Source organism: Mandrillus leucophaeus, unplaced genomic scaffold (assembly GCF_000951045.1).
Source record: "Mandrillus leucophaeus isolate KB7577 unplaced genomic scaffold, Mleu.le_1.0 Scaffold1583, whole genome shotgun sequence".
Classification (NCBI taxonomy): Eukaryota; Metazoa; Chordata; class Mammalia; order Primates; family Cercopithecidae; genus Mandrillus; species Mandrillus leucophaeus.
Genome location: NW_012101569.1, coordinates 151,599 through 176,533, shown reverse-complemented (window position 1 = coordinate 176,533; position 24,935 = coordinate 151,599). Strand labels below are relative to the sequence as shown.

At 34.2% G+C, this 24,935-nt stretch overlaps 1 protein-coding gene across 2 annotated transcripts in view; it reads left to right on the top strand.

The window, feature by feature from the left end:
* VPS13C (vacuolar protein sorting 13 homolog C (S. cerevisiae)) overlaps nucleotides 1-24,935 on the top strand; it is a 189,868-nt gene that overhangs the window by 92,098 nt on the left and 72,835 nt on the right. For both annotated transcript variants that reach the window (XM_011975761.1, XM_011975760.1), the window contains 13 exons: nucleotides 1,529-1,665; nucleotides 3,681-3,837; nucleotides 4,613-4,692; nucleotides 5,216-5,275; nucleotides 5,996-6,158; nucleotides 8,313-8,429; nucleotides 9,541-9,644; nucleotides 10,072-10,239; nucleotides 13,772-14,076; nucleotides 15,039-15,186; nucleotides 18,995-19,148; nucleotides 21,076-21,188; nucleotides 24,159-24,328. In XM_011975761.1, coding sequence (XP_011831151.1) covers nucleotides 1,529-1,665; nucleotides 3,681-3,837; nucleotides 4,613-4,692; nucleotides 5,216-5,275; nucleotides 5,996-6,158; nucleotides 8,313-8,429; nucleotides 9,541-9,644; nucleotides 10,072-10,239; nucleotides 13,772-14,076; nucleotides 15,039-15,186; nucleotides 18,995-19,148; nucleotides 21,076-21,188; nucleotides 24,159-24,328 — 1,876 coding nt within the window. The remainder of the gene's footprint in view (nucleotides 1-1,528; nucleotides 1,666-3,680; nucleotides 3,838-4,612; nucleotides 4,693-5,215; nucleotides 5,276-5,995; nucleotides 6,159-8,312; nucleotides 8,430-9,540; nucleotides 9,645-10,071; nucleotides 10,240-13,771; nucleotides 14,077-15,038; nucleotides 15,187-18,994; nucleotides 19,149-21,075; nucleotides 21,189-24,158; nucleotides 24,329-24,935) is intronic.

The window sequence follows — 24,935 nt, the reverse complement described above, 5'->3', positions numbered from 1 at the left end:
TTCCATGTCTTTGCTATTGTGAATAGTGCAGTGATGAATAGGTGAGGGCATGTGGTCTTTTTGGTAGAATGATGTATTTTTCTTTGGGTATGTACCCTGTAATGGGAGTGCTGGGTCAAAGGTAATTCTGTTTTAAATTCTCTGAGAAATCTCCAAACTGCTTTTTATAGTGGCTAAACTAGTGTACATTTCTGCCTACAGTGTATAAGTATTCCCTTTTTTCTACAACCTGGCCAACATCTGTTATTTTTTGACTTTTCAATAGATATTCTGACTGGTGGCCTTTCACTCTTTTAATGGGTCTTTTAATGAATAGGGTTTGTTAATTTCAATCAACTTAAATTTACTGGTTTTTTAAATGATCAGTATTTTTTATTTTCCATTTGAAAAATCTTCGCCTATTCAGGAAATTGTTTTGTAAAAGCAAAAATATTTGCTGGAATCATTTCCCCTGGTTCACATTATGTTTAGAACAGTGCTGGAGTAAGATGATAGTTAGGAAACCTTGCCCTATGCAATGCTTTGTCAAAGGTAATGATTAACAATAGCGGCTTTCAGGATGGAATTCTGGTATAGCTTAAACTACTTGGTTCCTGTGTGTTGTATTAGTGGTCAAGATAATGTCAACTGCAATAATAGTAATAACTAATTTAATGATACTGAGGGACAGTGGAGAGTGAATACTGTAAAATCAGACTGATGAATTTGGGCTCTGCCATTTGTGCGACACTGAACACAAATGTCTGAACCTCAATTTGCCCATTTCTGAAATAAAGACAATAAAATTCTTACCTCAAAACGATGTCATAAGAATTAAATAGAACAGTCTATATACAGACCTTAGAACAGTGTCTGCCACACAGATGAGCACTAGCAAGTGATAGCTGTTATTATTTTTTATATTACAGCTTAAAAAGCAATTTTATTGCATTTCAGGGTGTGCGAATTTCAGAAACACAGCATCATAATTATATAGCTTTACTCTTGTTTGTTAGTATGGCATAAGAGGCCCTGACCTCCCACTCCCTTTTTTCTTTTCTAGTCTTACTTCTTGTTGCCCCCCTTATGATTTAACCATATCAAACTCCATTCTGTTTGCAAAACCTATCATGTGTTATCATTCCCTGGTTTTGCTCCTTTCTGGTAATGTCTCCATCGTGTGAGGAGGTCCTTTGCTCTACTTGAATAATACCTCCTCTAATGGAACCTTTCTTGACTTCTGTATAACAATGTCACGCTTTGTTCTGTGCTTTCAGTGCATTTTATATAGAGTCTATTAACATTTGTTCATTTAATGTGACTGGGTGTGGCCTACTTGTTTGTTTGTATTTTAAATGTATCTTTGTTTGTATTTTAAATGTATCTGTCTCTTCCACTAAACCCGCAGTTTTCCAAGGGCTAGGGCTGTTACTAATTTGTGGAGTTTCATTGCCTCTACCAGGTCCAGAATACTCATATAAGTCCACAATAAGTACTTGTGGAAGAAATTTGTGAATAAAAGTGAATGAATTTCTTTTAAACATTTCAGGTGAAACTAAAGAGCCCCTTGAAATCTCTATATCACAACAAGATATGCATGATTCAAAAAATACTTTAACAACTGGAGTGGAAGAAATTAGATCTGTAGATGTCATTAATATGCTGCTGAATTTTGAAATTAAAGAGGTGTGTAATTTTCATCTGTTTTTGTAAAGTGCGGTAATGGATATTGGATATTATTGGATATAATGGATATTGGATATCTCCATTATTGGATAATGGATATCCAAATAAGTAATGGATATTGGAATTACCTCTACTAAACTTGTAGATAATTGATACTGATGAAAAAAATCTATGTGGGCTGTTTACATGTAGCAGTGATGTTTTAAAAATTGAAAGTTTGTGAGTTAGATTTGGGAGTTATAATATTTGGGAAAGATTTGGGAGTTATATATTTGGGAAAGATTTGGGAGTTATAATATTTCATAGAGAAAATGACAGCATGTTCTTTAACATGCTTTTTAATGCTTTTAGGACAGTAGGAATGTCACTTGCTTTGGATGTCATGTAAGAAAGGCAGGAAAGGGCAATAGTGTCAGATAAATTCTTTTCAAATGTTAGAAACTCTTGATAGAATAAAACACAATATGCCTGCATTTTAAAAAAAGTTACATTAGTAATATGTTTGCCATCTGCATATTCTTGAGGAAAGATGAAATACATTTTCTTCTTTATTCACACATCCAACAAATATTTATTGTATGTGCCCAGTGATAAGGATAGAGGTAAAAGGCTTACAGTCTGAACTCATGCAGGAAAACTATTAAAATTTTTGTAATTATTTCACGAAATCTCTGCTGAGGATACTATTGGAGCTTGGGGTGCTGATGGTAGGGAGTAGGCATTTAAGCAGACTGAGAGGGTCAGAAAAGATTTTCTGGAGGAGGACACATTTGAATCAAGTTTTTAAAGAGAAATAGGAAATTATCTGAGAAAAGGGATCAGGAAAGGGTCTGGGGCAAGGCGGAAAGAGGAACAGGCATAAAAGTGTGAGTATGTGAGAAAGTATAGTGGATACAGGGACTTGCAAGGACTTCCTCTAAAATCTGTTTTATCATTAAATAGTTATGTAGAGGTTATGTTTTTTCTCTGAGCTAAAAATAATAAACTTTTAAATAGGCTGTTTGCAATGGCTTATGCCTATAAGCTCAGCACTTTGGGAGGCCAAGACTGGAGGATCACTTGAGTTCAGGTATTTGAGACCAGCCTGGGCAACATAACGAGACCCTATCTCTGCAAAAAAAAATTTCTTTTTTAATTAGTCAGTTGTGGTGGCATGTGCCTTTAGTCCTGGCTACTTGGGAGGCAGGAGGATCACTTGAGCCGAGGAGGTCAAGACTGCAGTGAGCTCTGATTGTGCTACTGCACTCCAGCCTGGGTGACAGAGCAAGACCCTGTCTCTAGCAGCCAGTCAATAAACAAACAAACAAACTTTTAAAGGAATAGACTTTACTTTTAAGAATCTGAAATACATGCTTTGAAGCCAATTTCTTTATGTTAAACTTGGATGTTTTTCTGGTTAATATCAGAGTTACTGAAGGTTTTTAAGCTTTGGTAGTTGAAACATTGATACATGAATCATTCTATTTGCAGATATACTTAACACACACACACACATATATAAAACCCATAAGACCTTTTAAATATTATTTATGATATATATTATGACTGTTCTCTTCCCTTAGAACAGTGATTGGGTTGAAGGGGAACAGTTTGCATTGCTCCGCATGGATATTTGGCATTGTTTGAAACCATTTTCTGTTGCCATTATCTGAGGGGAGAATACTAATGACAATTGATAGGTAGAGGCCAGGGGTGCTGCCTCATATCCTACAGTGCATAAGACAGTTCCCACTACAAAGAATTACCAGCTCAAAATGTTAATAGTGCCGAAGCTGAGAAAGCTTGCCTTAGAAATGATGTAAAAATTGGCTGTTGGTCTCACAGACTTTCAGATGAAAGGCTATCAGACTAGGACTTCTGGGAATTAGGCCAAACTGCAGGCATAAATAGAAGTAAACATCTTAACATTGTGTGAATTTCTTGCTTATATCACTCTGGATACTTATTAAATTCTTGATTTACTTTCATTGTGTATTAATGAAATAGTTGGTGGTAATACTGGTACCCTCTTTTAGGTTGTGGTTACTTTGATGAAAAAATCAGAAAAGAAGGGAAGGCCTTTACATGAGCTAAATGTCCTGCAACTTGGAATGGAAGCTAGAGTTAAAACCTATGACATGACTGCTAAAGCTTATCTAAAAAAAATTAGTATGCAGTGCTTTGATTTCACTGGTAAGTGTGAAATATAGTCTGTGTAAATTATTCATTAGGCACGTGATCCCTACCTTTTTATCAACATTAAACATATTGGTTTGTGTACAATTATGTTAATTTCCTAGTATATTAACTCAACTTTTCAAAAACAGTCGCTGGGTACAGTTCTAGGGGACCCATTTTGAAGAGTTGGGTTAATTTACTAGGAAATACGATGTATTATCTGATTTTCAAATTATGTGAGTTTTAACATTTCTTTTTAATTATGTTAATATGTATTTGTGAAAAATGAAAATCAAATACAGAAGTATATAGATGAAAAAATTAATATCATCTGTAGTCTCTTGTCCTTCCCTCAGAATAAATACTATCATTAGTGGGTATCCTTGACCTTAAGTTCCTGCAATAAGCTAACTTTTAAAGTTCTGTTAGTGTTTAAAGTTTATAAGAACTCTATGGGATATCTTTAAGTAAAGTAAACTTGTATTGAGAATAATCCCTACTTTATGTGTTTTATAGGTTCTTTAATATACCATGATTTGTTTAGATGATAGTAATACAGTAGTACCATATGTTATACCAGTTGTAATTGGTGAGTACTAGTATTTTTGTTTTATGGAATTTGTTTCTTTTTTTTCAAAGCCAGGTTTATTGAGGTAAGATTGATTCACTCTTTTTAGTGTACAGTCCTGAGTTTTGACAAATGTACATTTGTGTACATTTGGCTGGTCCTGTCTTAAAACGTGTGAAATGGTTAACTTGATGGATCAACCTTGTCTTTTTTCTCTTTTAGATTCTAAAGGAGAACCTCTTCACATTATTAACTCTTCTAATGTGACTGACGAACCCCTTCTGAAAATGTTACTGACAAAGGTACCTAGTTTTATTACTAGGATTCTTTAATGTTTAAATATATAAAGTTATATATATTACCCTTGTATTTAATATTCCAATTTTCTCTCCCAACATTTTTCTATCTAAATTGGTTGATGTGGTGAATTTTGCAAGCATCTGAAAATCCTGGATACTTTCATTACCCTGTGATATTGAATAAATGGTAATAATGTAAAGTTCCACTGTAATCCAAAGCAAAGTGTGTTATAATCTAGCACTTTTTCCTACTTTTTGGATTAGTTTACCTAATCTAGATGTACTAGCATTTCCTCCACAGTAGGATAAGGAATTAGAGTTTTTGCTTGTATGGAATGTAAGAAATGCTTATGTGGTCAGTTTGGTTTCTTTTTTTTTTTTTTTTTTTGAATGGCCTTCTTTGCCTTTAAGAAATATCTTTTTACTCTTTTAATAGCATATTTAGAAAAGTAAAGAATATGTATATTTTCAGTGTATGAATTTTTAGTATTTGAAACTCAGTGGTATAATTCTCCACTATTTGTAGGCAGACAGTGATGGACCAGAATTTAAAACTATTCATGACAGTACCAAACAGACGCTGAAGGTAAATCTTCTATAATTTACTATAAGGCTGGGTTGTGTTGATTAAATCTATCTTCATAGCCATTTTCAACTGTGAGATTGTAAGTTCTAAAATTAGAATAACAGTGGCAATAATAATACTCCTAATTTATGGATAAAGTGAAGTAGATAATAGAATTGGAATAAAGTTCTTACAAAAAGTTGATTTATTTTCTGAAAAGATTGTTTCCCAGTTTTGACTTAGATTTCTTGACAAGTATGTGACTAATACACTTCAAGGGAATTTTGTTACTGATTTTAGTCGACTGTGCTTTTTTGGCCTAGCGTTGATGGAAGCATTAAACATTTGAATTATGTATTGGCGTTAGGAATAGAATAAGATTAAGGGAAGCATAAAGCATAGCCTGGTACAGACATTGCTCACAGTCTGTTTGAACATGCATAGTCAGCTTGGAACTGCCTGAAATGTGGTTTAAAGCCTGATAATATTTCCTGTATCTTTACTTAAAACTCTTCCAGTTCTTTTGAGTTAAAATTGTGGTTGCACTTGGGAGTGAGCAGAGATTTACTATCTGGCGAGGATTAACATTTTAATAGTGAGTTAATAATGAGTTCTTAAAAAAATAAAAATTTTAAAAAGGCCCTTAATTGAGCTATTCTTGTGCTACTTATATCTGTTGAACCCTGATGTAAAAATGTTACTGCATCTGAAATCTGCCTTTCTAATTGTTCATTATCTTAGGTTTCATTTTCATCCTTAGACTTAGTACTTCATTTAGAAGCTTTACTTTCCTTCATGGATTTTTTATCATCTGCTGCTCCATTCTCTGAACCTTCCTCTTCTGAGAAGGAATCCGAGCTGAAACCACTTGTGGAGGAGTCCAGAAGTATTGCTGTCAAATCTGGTAATAATTTTTGAATCATGATCTAATACTTTGAACTTCAATAATCATGTAACAACTTGTTTTTTCCAATTAAGATAAGTATTTAGCATGTTGACATTGCTGCTCTGATAGATTAGGTTAGTTTCAAGAGAAAGAAAATGTTATCTCTATGGGATTATAGAGCAGTTTAGTGAGGAATTTTAAATAGATGTTGTTTAATATTATGTATTTATATTTCAATTCACTGTCTAGCTTTTACATAAAATAGAAATTGCATGTACTTTATGTTGATGTGTCTTTGTAGTCTTCAGATCAATGAAAATGAGAAAGGAAGAAGTTCAGTTATGGATTCAGTCATACAAGGTAACAAAGGCCCATTTCAGTTAGTCAGGTAGACTACCTGGTGCTCAGCAATTTTAAGTGCTCGGTGGGACACTGCAGGGAAGGAGCGCCTGGAATAGACACACTCACATTGGTTTCTAACCAAAACTATATTTAGATCATACAGATATGGGCACCGGGTCCTCAGGCATATGACTTATGTTATGAAATATTATGTATGACATATCCTGAGTGAATAAATAACATTTGCTTATTTTTAAGCCAAATATCATTTTAATTATTTTTCTTTCATGTTATATAATGTCAGTATTTAACATCCAGTAATTCAACTTTCAGACCATTACGAGTTTGAGTTTTACCTATATTACTGGCATGTTTGTTGTAAAACTGTCAGTACTGTTAGATCAGATACAAGGATCTGATTTTTTTTTTTTTTTTTGAGACGGAGTTTCACTTTTGTTGCTCAGGCTGGGTGCAATGATGTGATCTCGGCTCACTGCAACCTCTGCTTCCCAGGTTCAAGCGATTCTTTTGCCTCAGTCTCCCAAGTAGCTGGGATTACAGTTACCCGCCACCATACCTGGCTGATTTTTTGTATTTTTAGTAGAGATAGGGTTTCACCATGTTGGTCAGCCTGGTCATGAACTCCTGACCTCAGGCACTTCACCTGCCTTGGCCTCCCAAAGTGCTGGGGTTACAGGTGTGAGCCACCATGCCTGGCCGGATCTGATTTTTTTAAACCATGGAACAGAGCAACAATTTCCTTATAAACTAGAGTAAAAGAGCTTTACCCTCTTTGCCTTTAATGTACTTGTCACATTAATAGCCTCAGAAATATCCTTGGAAATTCCTCTACTTTATATTATGTATACATACAAAACATACACAACACAGCTGAATAAATGAAAAAGAAATGTTTGAACTCACAATAAACTAGAAACACTATTAACCCAAATAAAGTCTTCCAGTTTTGCTATATTGTTGGTCTTTGTGGTTTGATTATGCTACATCAAATATTAAAGAAAACATCATTATGCTACATTAAATATTAAAAAAAAACCCTCTCATACTGGTGAGTAAGGACAGATAATCTCTGAGCTTTTGCAATTTCAATCAGAAGGCTCTATTTCCTTCAAGCGAGACAGATTTTTAGGAAAATGTATCCTAAATTTATCAGTCAGGATCTGGACTAAAGTGGATTTAGGGAGCTAGTTTGACTGTGATTCTTATTCACACATACACCTGCATGCACATACATTATAAAATTTTTTTTGTATTTTTTAAATTTGGCCCTTTATGTTCATTTCTCATAGAATTTATTTTAGGATTCTTGATGGAGCAACAGGGTATAATCTGGAGAAATTTATTCTGTAGTTAATAACACATAAGTGCCATAGTAAATAATATGTATTTTATTAACTATGCATCACTATTGCAGTTTATCATGAATTATTCTTCCTTAATCTAATATATGATATGAAAAGGAGTTCAGAATCAAAACTTTAGACCAAGAGAATTCTAGAAGTCTAATATAGAATGTTTTCTTTATTCCCAGGAAAAAAAGTTAAAGTTTCCATCTAGTAAATTGTACTTTCAAAGTGCTATTAATATTTAGTTGCCTTTATTCTTAATTTGAAGGGGAATGTGCTGATTTTTGTATGATGGAATTTGATAATTGATCCAAAATTTATGTTAAATACATGTTATCCTAATGGAGGGCGTTTTGGTTCCTCACAGTGCATTGGGTACTTTTATTTTGGTGGATTTGAAGTTATTGTATGTGTTGTATTATCTTTGCCTTTTGCTAATCAGAAGGTTTCTATTATTTTTTAGTATCCAGCAACATTTCCCAAAAGGATGTGTTTGATTTAAAGGTCACAGCTGAATTAAATGCATTTAATGTCCTTGTCTGTGATCAGAAGTGTAACATTGCAGAGATTAAAATACATGGTAAGTAGTTATTTCTTATTGTAGATATTTCTGTTTCTTTACATAACTAGGAAAAATGAGCTTGTACCTACCTGGTAGATTTCTCATGAGTGTTCTTTTGGTTTACTTATATTGAAGACTTTGCAAACTTTTCAGAGATGTGCTTTAAAATGTTACAAGTAAATTTATTATGATTCATTACTGACTTGAGATATTCCTTATGCATTTTGCGTTATCTACATTTTTATGCAATTGTAGAAATCATTATGTCTTTAGAAACTGAGAATGACAAAGAAATTTTTTTTTGGAGGAAAATCTTAGAAGACTGTTTTCTAATACAGTTTATTATAGAAATAAGAGTATTCATCAAATACTGTTCATTTATTTTTAGTTATTGGAGTAACAGTTGGTTTTTTTTTTTTTTTTTTGAGGTGGAGTCTTGCACTGTTGCCCAGGCTGCAGTGCAGTGGCATGATCTTGGCCCACTGCAAGCTCCGCCTCCTGAGTTCACGCCATTCTCCTGCCTCAGCCTCCTAAGTAGCTGGGACTACAGGCACCTGCCACCACATCCAGCTAATGTTTTGTATTTTTAGTAAAGACGGGGTTTCACCGTGTTAGCCAGGATGCTCTCGATCTCCTGACCTCATGATCTGCCTGCCTCGGCCTCCCCAAGTGCTAGGATTACAGATGTGAGCCACCGCTCCCAGCCCAGTTTTCAATAATACAGTAAATGTTTGTAAGATCACTGTTTTAACAAATATTATCTTACTAAATGACCACTGCTGATCTTGCCAATGCAGAGGATATTTAAGTTTGGAGAAATTTGATTAATTTTCTAAATTAATCTAAATTTCTTTGAAACTTGGTGGGTTTTTTTTTTTTTTTTTTTTTTTTGGTTTTAGAATTTCCTCAACTTTTTTGGAGGAGATGCCTGTATCCCTTAAAGTTATTATTTAAAGGTATTATTACCTTTCTTAGGTATCTCATACATGAAAGTTGATGCCATTAATATGTTTAATAATGAGTAAGTTTTATTCACTTTGTATCTTGTCAGTATATTACTGACCTTAAATACCGCTGACTTAGTCATGTGGATTGGGTGAAAAGTTTATAAATGTTATGTTTCCTATAGGAATGGATGCCTCTATTTCTGTGAAGCCTAAGCAGACCGATGTGTTTGCCAGACTTAAAGATATTATAGTTACGAATGTAGATTTGCAGTCCATTCACAAAAAGGTGATTAAAAAATAGATTCTTATATTGGAATTTCTTTTGTTCTTTGGATTTGAGATGCAATTATTTATTTGCACAGTATACATGTATTGTCTGTCATGTACCAGGCACTTTATTAGGAATTGGAGATGAAAATGGTAATAGTCTGCTTTCACATTGTATATAGACTAGGCCTCTTGATACCCAGTGATTTGTAAAAGTTATTTCTGAACAGTTAAGTGATTGATATTTTTACTGATAAAATTTTTTTAAAGAAATACAAGAAGTTATTGTCACGTAAAATGTTTGCAGCTAATAATTTTTAAGATTGAATTCATATGTTACTACTTCATATATCAAAGATTCTCTAATAAGAGAACTTATTTATAATACATTGATAAGGGCTATACAGCTCTTTTAATATAATAACAAGTTAATCTAATATTTTTAGGCCGTCTCTATTTTGGGAGATGAAGTCTTTAGGTTCCAACTGACTCTTTATCCAGATGCCACAGAAGGAAAGGCCTATGCTGATATGTCCAAAGTAGATGGCAAACTTAGTTTCAAAGTGGGTTGTATTCAGATTGTTTATGTTCATAAATTCTTCATGTCTCTTTTGGTAAGTTTTTTTAAACATATTTATTTCTCACTGAGGCCTAAATATCTTTGCTTATACAACTGAACCTAGATAGTAAAAGTCTTCACTGATAGGGCTGTGCGATGAGCACCTGAGTGCTGAACAGAATGTTATAGTTAAGGAAATCCTTTTCATGATGTTAACCAAATGAATTTTTAAAATTATTGTTTTGAAGATATAGACTATAATTCTATAACATTTCTATAGGTATACATTTTAAATGTACATTTTATGTTTTAATTTAGGGCTTTCCACTGTAACTTGTTTAATGAAATATATTTAAGATTACTTAGTTAAAACAATTTTTTGAGGAAATTCTTCAGGCATATGGAGGACTCATATTGGAACTTACAGCTTTTGGTTATGATTGTGATCAACAGCGTCATGAAATGCTTTTCTTTTTATTATTTATTTCCATGTACCTGTCATGGTGTATTAGTCCATTTTCACACTGCTATAAAGAACTGCCTGAGACTGGGTAATTTATAAAGAAAAGAGATTTAGTACACTCATCGTTCCGCATAGCTGGGTAGGCCTCAGGAAACTTAACGGTCATGGTGGAAGGGGAAGCAGGCACGTCTTACCTGGCAGTAGACAAGAACAAGCTTAGGGTGAAGAGCCTCTTATAAAACCATCAGATCTCATGAGAACTCACTATCACGAGAACAGCACTGGGGGAAACCACCCCCGTGATCCAGTCACCTCCTACCAGTTCCCTCCCTTGACACCTGGGGATTACAATTCAAGATGAGATTTGGGTGGGGACACAGAGCCAAACCATATCACATGGGCTGAAGGATTTAAATCTGCCTATTCTTCTTAGTGGGGCTGCCAATCAGAACTTTTTAAAATCATAATTTTTTTTTTAAAAAGGTAATTTCAACTTTTTTGGACTTCAGTTGTTAATTTCAGTTGATAATTTCAACTATTTAATTTCAGTTGATAATCCAACTATTTTAGATTCAGGGCATACATGGACAAGCTTGTTACATGAGTATATTGCATGATGCTGAGGTTTGGAGGTATGATTGATCTCATCACCCAAGTACTGAGAATAGTTTTTCAAACTTTTTCTCCTTTCCTCCCTCTCTGTAGTAGTGCCCAGTGTCTGTTGTTCCCATTGTTATGTCCATAAAATACCCAGTGGTTAGCTCCCACTTATAAGCAAAAGTATGTAGTATTTGGTTTTCTGTTCCTGCATTAATTTGCTTAGGATAATGGCCTCCAGCTGCGTTCATGTTGCTGCAAAGGACTTGATTCCATTCTTTTTTATGGCTGTGTAGCATTCCATGGTGTATATATGCCATGTTTCCTTTATCTAGTCCATTGTTGATGGGCACCTAGGTAGATTCCACGTCTTTGCTGTTGTGAATTGTGCTCTGATGAACACGTGAGTGCATGTATCTTTTTGGTAGAATCATTTATTTTCTTTTGGATATATACCCAGTAATGGGATTGCTGGGTCAAATGGTAGTTTTGTTTTGAATTCCTTGAGAAATCTCTAAATTGCTTTCTACAGTGACTGAAATAATTTAGATTTCCACAAGTGGTTATGTAAATGTTCTCTTTTCTCTGCAGTCTCCCTAGCATCTGTTATTTATTGACTTTTTAATAACAACCATTCTGACCGGTGTGAAATGGTATCTCATTATGGTTTTGATTTGCATTTCTCTAATTATTAGTGATGTGGAACATTTTTTCATGTATTTGTTGGCTCCTTGTATGTCTTCTTTTGAGAAGTGTCTGTTCATGTCTTTTGCCCAGTTTTAAATGGAGTTTGTTTTTCGCTTGTTCACTTGTTCACACTATTTTTTATAGATTCTGGATGTTAGACCTTTGTCAGATGCATAATTTGCGAATATTTTTTCTACTTTGTAGGTTGTCTGTTTACTCCATTGAAAGTTTCTTTTGTAGTGCAGAAGCTCTTTAACTAGGTCCCACTTGTCAATTTTTATTTTTGTTGCAATTGCTTTTAAGGACTTAGTCATAAATTATTTCCCAAAGCTGATGTCTAGAATGGTGTTTCCTAGGTTTTCTTGTAAGATTCTTATATTTTGAGGTCTTACACTTATGTATTTAATCCATCTTAAGTTAATTTTTGAAGTGGTGAAAGGTAGGGGTCCTTTCACCATAGAATAAAAAGTTGTTTCCTTCTTTTGCATATGGCTAGCCAGCTATCTCAGCACCATTTACTGAATAGGGAATCCTTTCCCCATTGCCTATTTTTGTTGACTTTGTCAAAGAACAGGTGGCTATAGGTGTACAGCTGTATTTCTGGGTCCTCGATTCTGTTCCCTTGGTCTGTTTGTCTGTTTTTGTACCAGTACCACGCTGTTTGGGTTACTGTAGCTTTATAGTATAGTATAAAGTCAGGTAATGTGATGCCTCAGCTTTGTTCTTTATGCTTGGGATAGCTTTGGTTTTTTGGGTTCTTTTTTGGTTCCATATGAATTTCAGAATAGTTTTTTCTAGTTCTGTGAAAAATGACACTGGTCGTTTGATAGGAATAACATTGACTCTGTAGATTGCTTTGAGAAGTATAGCCATTTTAACAATATTGATTCTTCCAATTCATGAGCATGGAATGTTTTTCCATTTGTCTGTGTCATCTGTGATTTCTTTCAGCAGTGTTTTCTAGTTCTCTTTGTAGAGATCCTTCACCTCCTTGGTTAGACGTATTTCTAGGTACTTTGTTTTTTTGATGGCTATTGTAAATAGGATTGTGTTCTTCATTTGGCTCTCAGCTTGGATGTTACTGGTATATAGAAATGCTACTGATTTTTGTACATTGATTTTGTATCCTGAAACTTTACCAAAGTTGTATGTCAGTTCCAGGAGCCTTTTAGTGGAGTCCATAGGGTTTCCCATGTGCAGAATCTCATGATTCCTTAAAAGCATGAATTTCTAGTTAAACCATCATATTTACTTTTCTAGAGAGTAATTAATTTGGAGGTGGGTGCCAGGGAGATTAGGTGTCTTTTGTAATATTAATGGATGTACACCAAGAATATCGCTTCTAAGAATGATCTTATCCTTATTGGGAAAAATTTTTCTGTTTTTAGTTGAAATTGAGATGAAATACATCTTATTATAAATAAATTTTGACTCTTACTAATGATTACAGGATTGTAGGCAATTAACTGTCTTTCCTCATGCAAGAGTACATTAAAAAAAAAAAGAAGAAAACCTCCAGAAATAAGCCAGCAGAAGCTTAGTTTCTAAGACTAAACTTTATTGCTGTGACTTAGCAGTACAGAATTGAACCCACTTTTGGAGAAGTACAGTACCGTCCTTCTCCCTTTCATTTAAATTTGAATTTAAAGTAAAAAACATTCTTAATAAACAGGAGATTTTTAAAAGAATTGTTGCAAAAATTTGTCATGAGAATGAAATAATTCTCAAATAAATGAGAGAAAGAGCTCTTTCTTCCTAGAGTAACTATTGTTACTCTTTTTGAAGTTTTTTCATTTAAAAATAAATACCTTTTTCCCTAAATATCTGTCTCTTCCAACAGAACTTCCTCAACAATTTCCAAACTGCAAAAGAAGCTTTGAGCACAGCCACAGTCCAGGCTGCAGAAAGAGCTGCTTCTAGCATGAAAGACTTGGCTCAAAAGAGTTTCCGCCTTTTGATGGATATCAATTTGAAAGCACCAGTTATTATTATTCCTCAGTCTTCGGTATCACCTAATGCTGTTATAGCAGATCTGGGTTTAATCAGAATTGAAAACAAGTTTAGCTTGGTTCCTATGGAACATTATTCTCTTCCTCCAGTCATTGATAAAATGAACATCGAACTCACTCAGTTGAAGCTGTCAAGGTATAAATATGTAATCTCATTGTGTATTGCTTACTAGAAATAGGATTTTCATACAATTTTTGCCTGAGGTAAAATATCGTAGTAATTTGTGGTTTTCATTCCTTATTTCTTCTTACTATGAAACCTTGACCATTGGCTTCTTGGGTCAGTGGTTAATAGTCATGTATGCACCTCATAGAGTCTGTGTTTTCCCTTACTACATTTATAATATGATTTTTTTCATTTTATAAAAATTAGCCATTATAAAATTATAGTTTACTCAGTACTTAATTTAATTTTTTTATTTTTCTCACTTTGCACATAGCTATTTCCTTTTTTATTGATGGGAAAAAACTTTGTAAAATATAAAATTTAAGATTTATTTCTCATTTTCAAACCTTGTCACATTTGGGAATTTTCAATGAGTTATCTAAAGGATTAGTGAATCCAGATGGGACAGTGTTGGCTCTGTTGAGTGACAAGGGCATTTATTTGATTATGCAAATGATTGTTGGCAGGCGAGCTAGAATGACTATTACCATATGTTCGTTTAACTTTTAGATTAGTTGAGTTTTTCCCTTGAGTCTAGAGAAGTACCAATAACATATTAAGGGCTAAGTATAAGATCACTTTCTTTATCTTCCAGTTTTTAGGAGGATGTAACATTTGTTTGCATGATAGTAAACTATTTGCTGTATCAACAGCGCTTGTGAAAAATAATAAATAATGCAGTAGTAATAGTGTATGAAAATTATGTCTTTGAAATCAGTGTTATATGGGTTTCGTTTTGGATAGCTCTGCATATAAACTTTATTCTGATTTAGATTGATTTTAAAAATGTGAAAAGAAGTGTATTCTAAAAGACTTCTGATAGCAGCCTTTAGCCTTTACGAAATGTAGTGTGGAAACTGTTACACAATAGGATAGTCCTCATTTTAAAATGTAAATTTGAAGTAAAAAGTAAACTCTTGTTTTTCTTTCAGAACTATTTTGCAGGCTAGCTTGCCACAAAATGACATTGAAATTTTAAAACCAGTCAACATGCTTTTGTCCATACAACGAAACTTAGCAGCAGCATGGTATGTGCAAATTCCAGGGGTGGAGATAAAAGGAAAACTAAAACCTATGCAGGTAAGTAGCTAGTATATAATATATGAAAATTTCTTGATAGATCATAGTGCAGTTCTAGTGGATATCAGAATGTAGAAGATGCTACATTATTGATAAAGCTAAACCAGTTTACTCTTAGTGACCATTTGTCTGTTGTATGTTTACTTTTGCCTAAGTAATAAATCGAATAAACTAGATTTTGTTTCCTATTCAAAAACAACAAAAATAAATAAAAAATATGCAAATGAAATCATCCTTGTTTCCCTCACTTTTCTTTGTTTTCATTTTAGTTAGCTATTTGGTAAAACCAGCAAGGAGTCTGAGATAAAATCTGCTGGAGTGTGCTAAAAATATTATTCTTAATTTTGGAAAATTCTGTTAAAGTTTTAATGCAGTTAAATTGTAAGACAATGCAAAGTGATGTTCAGACACTACATTCAAAGCAATTAATGTTTTTAATGTGTAGAGGGCCTGTTTTAATTAGAAAGATGATATCATTTTGAATAGGCAAATGTGTATATTTGATAAGCATATAAATACACCATTATTTTTAATAGTGTAGTTTGTAGAGGCCCTGTTTTAATTAGAAAGGTGATACCATTTTGAATAGGCAAATATGTATATTTGATAAGTATATAAATACAACTTCTTTTTTTGAGACGGAGTCTCGCTCTGTGGCCTAGGCTGGTATGCAGTGGCGTGATCTAGGCTCACTGAACCTCCGCCACCCAGGTTCAAGCGATTCTCCTGCCTCAGCCTCCTGAGTAGCAGGGATTACAGGCACCGGCCACCCACTCGGCTAATTTTTGTAGTTTTAGTAGACATGGGGTTTCACCAGGTTGGCCAGGCTGGTCTCGAACTTCTGACCTTAGGTGATCCACCCTCCTCGGCCTCCCAAAGTGCTGGGATTACAGGCGTGAGCCATCGTGCTCGGCCACAGCATTATTTTTAATAGTGTAGTTAGCAAGTTGCATATCAGCTCAGAGGAGGAGGTGAGACTGTTGAAGGTAGCTGTGGAAGTATAGGAATCCTGTGATTCTTGTGTGCCTATGTGTGAAACTGTTGAAACCAAACAGCCAAGGGTGGGATAGGGATGAGAGAGACTAAACGAAACCAAACAAAAATTTAGCAGTTTAATGGGTTTTCATACCTGTGATTATTTCAGAGTTGGTTCTAACATAAGATAGGAAGGATCAAAGGAGCAGAGTTCTACTAGGGAAGAAGTTAAAATAGAAGCTTGTTGTAGAAATGAAGGGTTTCTGTTCATATACTAGTGGATATATTGCATGAAGAACAATTATTGAATTCTGTCTGTTTGGGCATTCATAGGGTAGGCTTTATTCCAGAGTATGGGTACCTTCTTTTAATTTCTGTCTTTCTGCTAAGAGATTAGATCTTGGGACTAATATTTGGCTCTCTCTTTCAAAGATTAGATCCCAGGACTAATATTTGACAATCCCTTTGAAAGATTGTGTGGTTATAGGTTTGCTGAAAGCATAAGTAAAATCTGAATGTCTGTTGGTAAAATTGTGGTATCTTCATATAATGGATGTTGTAAAGCAGGTAAAGTGAATGAAATAGAACTATATGAAACAAAATTGATATATCTTGAGCATAAAAATAAAAAAAGTGAGTTGCAAAATGATAGTACAGTTCTATCAGTTTTATATAATTTCAGATTTTCAACAGGCAATATAATACTATTAATACATTTTTTTTTTTTTTTTTTTTTGAGATGGAGTCTCGCTCTGTCGCCCAGGCTGGAGTGCAGTGGCGCGATCTCGGCTCACTGCAAGCTCCACCTCCTGGGTTCACGCCATTCTCCTGCCTCAGCCTCCCGAGTAGCTGGGACTACAGGCGCCCATCACCACACCTGGCTAATTTTTTGTATTTGTGTAGTAGAAACGGGGTTTCACCGTGTTAGCCAGGATGGTCTGGACCTCCTGACCTTGTGATCTGCCTATTATATATTGTTTATAAGAGATGCAGTAGTGATAACTTTAAGAAAAGTATTCATGGAAATAATCTCTAAATTAGGCTAGTGTCTTTCTCTAAGGACGAAAGGAGAAGGGAATAGGGTCTCAGAGAAGTACATACGGGGCTTCCGCTATATCTGTAATGGGGAAGCAAGATCTGAAGGAAATATTGCAACTTGTTAAGATTTGACAAAACCAGGTGGTAGATTCACAGGGGAAGATTATAGTATTCTCTGTCCTTTTCCTTTATGCTTTTTAAAGTGTTTTAGAAGAAACAAGAAAAAGTAACATCAGATACTTTAACATCAAAGTATGATAATTACTTTAACCAAAAGGATCCTTATTAACTCAGGAATGTATCAACAGTGGATGAGGCCACCACTGTCTAATTTGTCACCGATCCAGGTCTCTCTAAACACCCACTCTTTGGTCATAGTCTATAGTTTTCCTGGGCCTGGGATGCAGCCAAGAAAGGTTATCAGGCAGGTGATACCAGCAGGTTGTTTCCCTGGTCTGGGATGCAGCTCAGAAAAAGGGTATCAGGCAGGTGATACCAACAAGTTGTTTTGGGTGGATCGGTTTGACGGTTTTTAAAGAACTGTGGGGCTGCCTTTCAAAATTGTCCTTCATACTTGTTTTTTTTTCCCTCAGCAAAGTGAAAGAGGGGTGAACTTAGTTGCCCTTCAGAAAGCTGTGGTAATCTTGGTTGGTATGAGAAGTGGGATGGGACACACAAGGAAATTCTAAGGCATTAAAATTACACCTGTTATATGAGGCCTGGGGCTTACGACAAGCCATAAATCCCTGGTCATTATCTTGTACTTAAATAGCTCTGTATTTTCATTTAAACTGGGAACTAGGCAATTTCTCTGGTGGTAGGGACCTCATTTGGGGGAAATAGGGTACTGTGGTATTCAGAGGAGATTTGCTATTGTGTGAATTTGTAAGTACTTGAAACAGGCCTTTTGAGCCACTGTGTCTTACACAAGGTAGTAGAAGGATAAGAAGATTCAAAGAAAGTACTGGTTTAATGAATTTTAGCAGCCAGTAGCAGCTTCATTTGTTTTAGTTGCTTTATCTTGTTCTACAGCCACCTGTGATAAAGTTGGTATTATGCCTATTTTAGAGATTAAGAAACTTGAGTTAAGGACATTAAGAAACTTTGCAGACAAGACAGCTTGAAAGTGGTAGAGTTGATACAGATCTGCCTGACTCAAAGCCCTGGCTCTTTTTCTTTTTGCCACACATACCCTTTTATGAAGGTAAGAGTTAATATGCTACCTGCCTATTTTTTGTTCTTTAAACATTCTTTGTAGATACATTTGTTTTTGTTCTAAGTGGTATTATTCTTGATAAGTTAAACAAATGTTTTATATATGTCCAGATGCATATGTACTGAGATTAAGAGCTAAGTAGCAGGAGAGCATCTTTTTACTTTTTGGTAGAGACTAGAAACTGAACAACACTATTCTTGTATTGAGTTTTGAGGGGAGTAAATAATATAGAAGAAGAAACTGGTGCTGGGTGAGGTGAGAGAGAGACAGAATGGAGATGGGAAGATAGGGAAAGGGGACAGATAGGCACAGGTTCAGGAACAGGAAGACATAGTAACAGATAAGCCATAGAGAGTGTTGGAGTACCAGAGTCAGGGGCCTGGATATGGGTGAAGGCAGAAGTGTGTGTACACACAGTAAACAAGGTGAAATACTTCTCTTCTGGTAATTATAGTCCTAACTCTAACTCTCTTTTTTAAGTAGGTGAACAATTAATTTGAAAAACCACAAATTGAGATATAGATATGATAGTCTGCATTTTTTATTAGTTATAGTTAACAAATTATTGGTGGTTTCTAGGTTGCTCTCAGTGAAGATGACTTGACAGTTTTAATGAAAATTTTGCTGGAAAATCTTGGAGAAGCTTCCTCACAACCAAGCCCTACACAGTCTGTGCAGGAAGCTGTAAGAGTGAGAAAAGTTGATGTTTCAAGTGGACCTGACCATCTCAAAGGTATAAATTGATGATATTTACTTTATGGAGAAAAAATTAGTGTTAATGTCATATTTATATTTAGTATTTTTCTGGTTGTCCAGCACAATGTGGTATGAACTAATTCAGTATTGTACTACTTACTGTGGAAATTTGGCTGGGGCTGGGATGTTTGTCTGTTGTCTGCTACAGGGGAAAGGGTCACTTGTTGGCATGTGCTTGTTTACCGTTTACTAGTGAATGCTAAATTTGCTGAATTCACTACGCACTGAGGTGGCATATCTTGAGAGAAGAATCAAACTAGATAGGCAGTGTGGTAAGGTCCCAAAATAATTAAGAGAGAAAAGGACCTTGGTATCACGTATCATACTCAGGTAACTGAACCATGAGAAAGGAAGGTATTCTTGTAACAGCTTTATTTATCTGGACTTACTGGAGCATTATGTATCAAATACATAAGATAATTTTTCAGATCATTACTTTGAACCTATTAAAAGCAGTGAAACTTTTGAATTCAGCCATTTTAAAATAATTTTTCTAAAATATAAGATTTCTTTTTGATTTCTGAAACAGATTATATTAAATATAATTTCACTCTTTTTTCATAATTTAAAGCCATTGATGTGAATATTATGTTTTATTAGACTGTAAATAGGTTAATATTTTCATGGCTGGAAAGAGATGAAGTACCCCTTGCCCATATAATGAATGGTCCTGGTTGCTGTGCTTTTCTAATGCTCTCATACCGTCAGCTCTTACTTCAAATGACAGTAATTGATAAAACTACCAGTTGATACACCGTATCAACACTGCTTCTCCTATAGTTAGGCTAGGTGTGTTTTGAAATCAGACAAGCAAATGACTAGAACAGTATGCAAGGTTTCTGGTTTAAGTGGATAGTTTTAAGTATTGCATAAGCTTGATGAGGTCAACATCTCCCCAGGTGAAGTTTGTGCCACCATACAGACAAATGCTAGATAAACAGGCTGTTGTTATAGTTAAACAGGAACTATGTAGAGATGAATAAACTATTAACAGGCAAGCCTTACGTGATTAGTGATCTCATTATGTTCAGCCATGATCACAATCATGTATCTGGTTCTTGCTATATGGACACCGTGTCACTTGGGAAAATTTGTGAATTCAAATGGAAGCTGCAAAGATGATGAAAATTAAAATATAAATTATTTCCAAGAAAAATAGAATTTTCTAACTTGGAGAAGGCTTATATGGTTAAAGTTATGTAGTATTTGTTTTTCCAGTAACTTTTAAAAACAGACTGTTCTATAGAATGACAAAAAATTAGAGTCAATATTGAAAAAGATTATAGAATTTGTCCATAAGAGTGATTGAAAGCAAGATCTATTCAGTCTGTATGCTCTATCTAAAGATGAGGGAAAAGACTAACTTCCTGAAGTCTCATTTGTCTCAAAATTCCAAAGCACCCACTCCTTTCCCCTGCATCATATGTGAACTCTGTTTGATTTTGCTATTGAGTTTTATTCTGTTCTTCTTATAAAGATAACGGATTGGGTAATATAGGTAATTAGAGATAGTGAGAGGTGCATTAGGCTAGCAGAGAATCTGTTACTAGTTGTCTAATATAAGGCAAAGTATTGGACTGTTCTGTGTCTCCAATTTCATAATGTCTTGAAAATGGCTTGTAGCCAGTAAATGCCTTGAAAATTAAGTCCCCCTCTTTAAAAAAATTTTTAACATAGTCTGCCTGTGCCTCTTTGTACATTTATACTAAATATATATGGAATAGTCATTGCCATTTTTAAAATTTAACAGTTGGAATGTAATTGCCATTTTTATTAATTGTCTCAATATGATTTACAGAATCCCAGAAAGCATCATATAAATTTAGACTAAGAAATTATCTCATATTTAAAAATATTTATAAAATTCTGTACCTACTTAAAAGGTTTTAAATTTTCACCATTAGAACAAGAAGATTGGACAGACTCAAAGCTTTCTGTGAACCAGACTGTCAGTCTCCAATTTGACTTTCACTTTGAATCTCTTTCTATTATCCTTTATAACAATGACATCAACCAGGTATGTAATACATTTCTGTAATTAGAAATAAATCCTTAACTCTTGATAGTCAGTTTTAGAGTGTTGGCCTTTTTTTGTGGGACTTTTCATTGAAACATTTAATATGTCTATAAAATTCTGTTTGGCCTACAGAATATGCATTGGTCCTGCCCTCTATCTTTACTTTGTTAGTGTTTATAATCTTACAAGGCTAAGGCAAAGTACTCAGGGTTTTATTTCTTTCCAAGTAATATCAACACGAAAACACATTTTGATTTATTAACAATAGAAGAATTGTATATATGAGTGATTATTTGTACAGTTTTATTACATAGCTATATATATATATGTATATATAATGACTTACGAATAATTTAGTAGTGACTTTGGAGCCTTACCTGATTATTTTTAAATTAACAATTATCCTTGATATGTAAGCATTCATTGTGTTTCTATTAAATAAATGTTATATGTTGTAGATTATGTATTAAGGATACTAATTAAAGAATTGAAGAACCAAGGTCTTATGCCATGATGATTTGAACTAAATAATATGTCAGTGGTATTTTAGAAAGCTATTTTTTATTATGCAGATATTTCCTTCCAGTAAATATTTTTAATTATATTATGTCATACATTAATACCTATAATACATACGACATATTTTAATATCCATATTCTGTATTGATTATAGATTCAACAGTGAGCGTATACTCTAATTGGGCAGTGAACAATATACTCAAATGGACATTAACAACAGATACAGATTATGGGTATTGTATCTGTTAATGTCCTTTTATATGAAATATGTTCATTCATATTTCATTTCATTTACTACAAATTATGCAATATTCATACATTGTTACTATTGAATTTTGGGCTTGTATCTGTCATTTATGTGATGAACTACCTTATTTTCTAATGTTTAATGCTCATTACAACATCAGAAAATGACCTTACTGAAAATGAACAGTTAAATTCATTCTTCATTTTACTTGGTACCATCATTCTGCTGGTTCTGCAGTCTTAGAATCTTGATGTCTACTTTTATTTCATTGCTTGTATACCTTCCTTATTCATTGAGATGCTGAGTACTGTCAGTTTTTTCTTTGAATGAACATTTACTTTTTTCTGTTAATTCTCACTGCTGCTTTATTTGAAACTCTTCTTACACTTGTAGTACTGCAGTGTTTGATTTTACTATTGTTTGATTTTTTACTTTCATCCATCCTAGATATTCGCACAAGTTCAGTTTCCTAAATGAATCTCATGTAGACATTTCCATCTTCCCTTTCCACTAATAAACATTGTGTTATATAATCTGAATTTCATCTTATGGAAAGAAATTCAGTGGTTCCAAATTGTCTACAAAAGGAAACCATATCAATAATCCTATCAGGAAACAGTAGTGTGTTGTGATCAGTAGATGTGTCTCAGGTCATTTCTATTAATGGTTACAGAATAAAAGTTTGTGAATTATTTCCATTTTCATAAGTTAAAGGCATTCAAAGTTTACCAGTTATAATGTCATTCTGACCCAATCGTATGAACATACTATCTTGAGTGAGAGAAAGGGTGAAGTTCTAGCCAGTGTGCCGATGATTGCACATACCCAGCACCCCTATTATCAATGCCAGGGTCTCTAGTAAGCAGTGGTGATGGATGTTCATCACTTCCCTGAAGGTTTTTGTTTGTTGATTGGTTGGGTTTTTTTTTTTTTTTTTTTTTTTTAAATTCTGGGCATGCTGAGAGAATTTGGCATTATATGTTACGGTAGAATAAAGATCGAGGTCTGTTTTTCTGTACATGAAAATTTAAATATTTAGTTTAGGATTTGAGACTTTGATTAGGCCTCTGTATTTCTTTCTAGTTTTTTCCCTACCATTCTTTAATCGGAGTATCCAAGCCCAATCACCCTGTATCCTGTGTCCTCAGAGCATCTTGAATTGTTTGTTCATGTTTTTCCTTCATGTAGAGTGTCTTCTGCCACCCTCTTAGCCTATCTGATCCCACTCAGCCTCTGAGGCTCTATTGAGTTCTCACCTTCTTCATGAATTTTCTCCAGCCACAGTGATCTCTTCAACCTCTCTGAGCTTTTACTATTTATACTCTTTACCTAACCACTAAATGGCCTTTGTGAAATGTGAGAAGATATAAATATGAATGAATAAAATACTGTATGTCACAAAATATTTAATCATTTACAACTAATAGCATCTTATTGTGATGTTCCTTTTAGTGTATTTCTATTTTGTTTTCTCAAGGAATTAGGGTGTATGCTCGCTCACATTGTCTACCATGCCTTACTCTTTCCTGTAAACCTCATAAATCTTATCACTGTTTTTTAACAGAAGAGCTCATTAAATATTTATTAGTTAGAGGCCAGGCGCGGTGGCTCACGCCTGTAATCCCAGCACTTTGGGTGGTGGAAGTGGGCAGATCACGAGGTCAGGAGTTGAAGATCGACTTGGCCAAGATGGTGAAACCCCATCCCTACTAAAAATACAAAAAAAAAAATTAGCTGGGCATGGTGGTGTGTGCCTGTAATCCCAGCTAGTCAGGAGGCTGAGGCAGATAATTGCTTAAACACAGGAGGTGGAGGATGCAGTGAACCGAGACTGCGCCATTGCACTCCAGCCTGGGCGACAGAGTGAAACTCCATTTCCAAAAAAAAAAAAAAAAAATTTATTAGTTTGATTAATTGACAGAACTCTTTCCTAATTATTTTTATTTGCATTAAACCATAAATCAGATAAAATTTTCTATACTAAGCATTGTTGAATACTCACACATATATGTATTTATTTGTATGTACAGTTATACTCACAAACATGCATATTATTCTCTGTTCCATTCAGCTGTTTTAACACTCATACTTTTAAAATTCATGAGATCAGTTTGCCTTTAAGCTTTGAATTAAGTAATATGTTTAAAAGTAATTATATAATATTTAAAGATAATTGATTCTTTTGCTTGAAAAATGTACCATAGGAGTCCGGAGTTACATTTCATAATGACAGTTTCCAGCTTGGTGAACTCAGACTACATCTTATGGCCTCCTCGGGGAAGATGTTTAAGGATGGCTCAATGAATGTCAGCGTTAAACTTAAGACATGCACCCTTGATGACCTCAGAGAAGGAATTGAGAGAGCAACATCGAGGTTTGTCAGCTCTGAATTTGCTATACATTATTTAAGGTTGACATTGCACCTGGCATGGCTGCCAGATGTTGCTAAGCTAGGGATCATCAAAGGAAGATCTCTGTCTTTTCCATCATACTTCCTGATTTGAATTGCATTAAGAAGTAGTGCTAATATCAGATTCAGCTGCTTTAAAGGTTAAGTTAAAGGGAAGTTTATAATAAAATGGAGTAACATCTTTAGAATGGGAACTAAGAGAAAATGAGTTTTAATAGTTAAATCCACATGGGGTGATATATTTGGTGATATATTTTTCTAAATTCTTCCCAGTAGGCAGAGTTTTGTTTTAAAAAAGGCTTCAAGCTATGGATTTTGCCTCATCGTGTTTATTTTGTTCATGTCTTTTTAAAACAGTTACGCAAAATTTCTTTCAAAGTTTTAATAGAAATAGAATCTCTAGTGCATTCACATCATCAAGCCGTTTTTGAAAGGGTGACTTATAAAGTGGGAAATATGTAATTTTCAATAGCCTAATTATGTTTTTATTTTTTTCTCAAGTAATGAGACATAATATTTTGTATCTGATTTTTTTTGTTGTTGTTTTTGAGAAAAACTATGTTGCTACTTA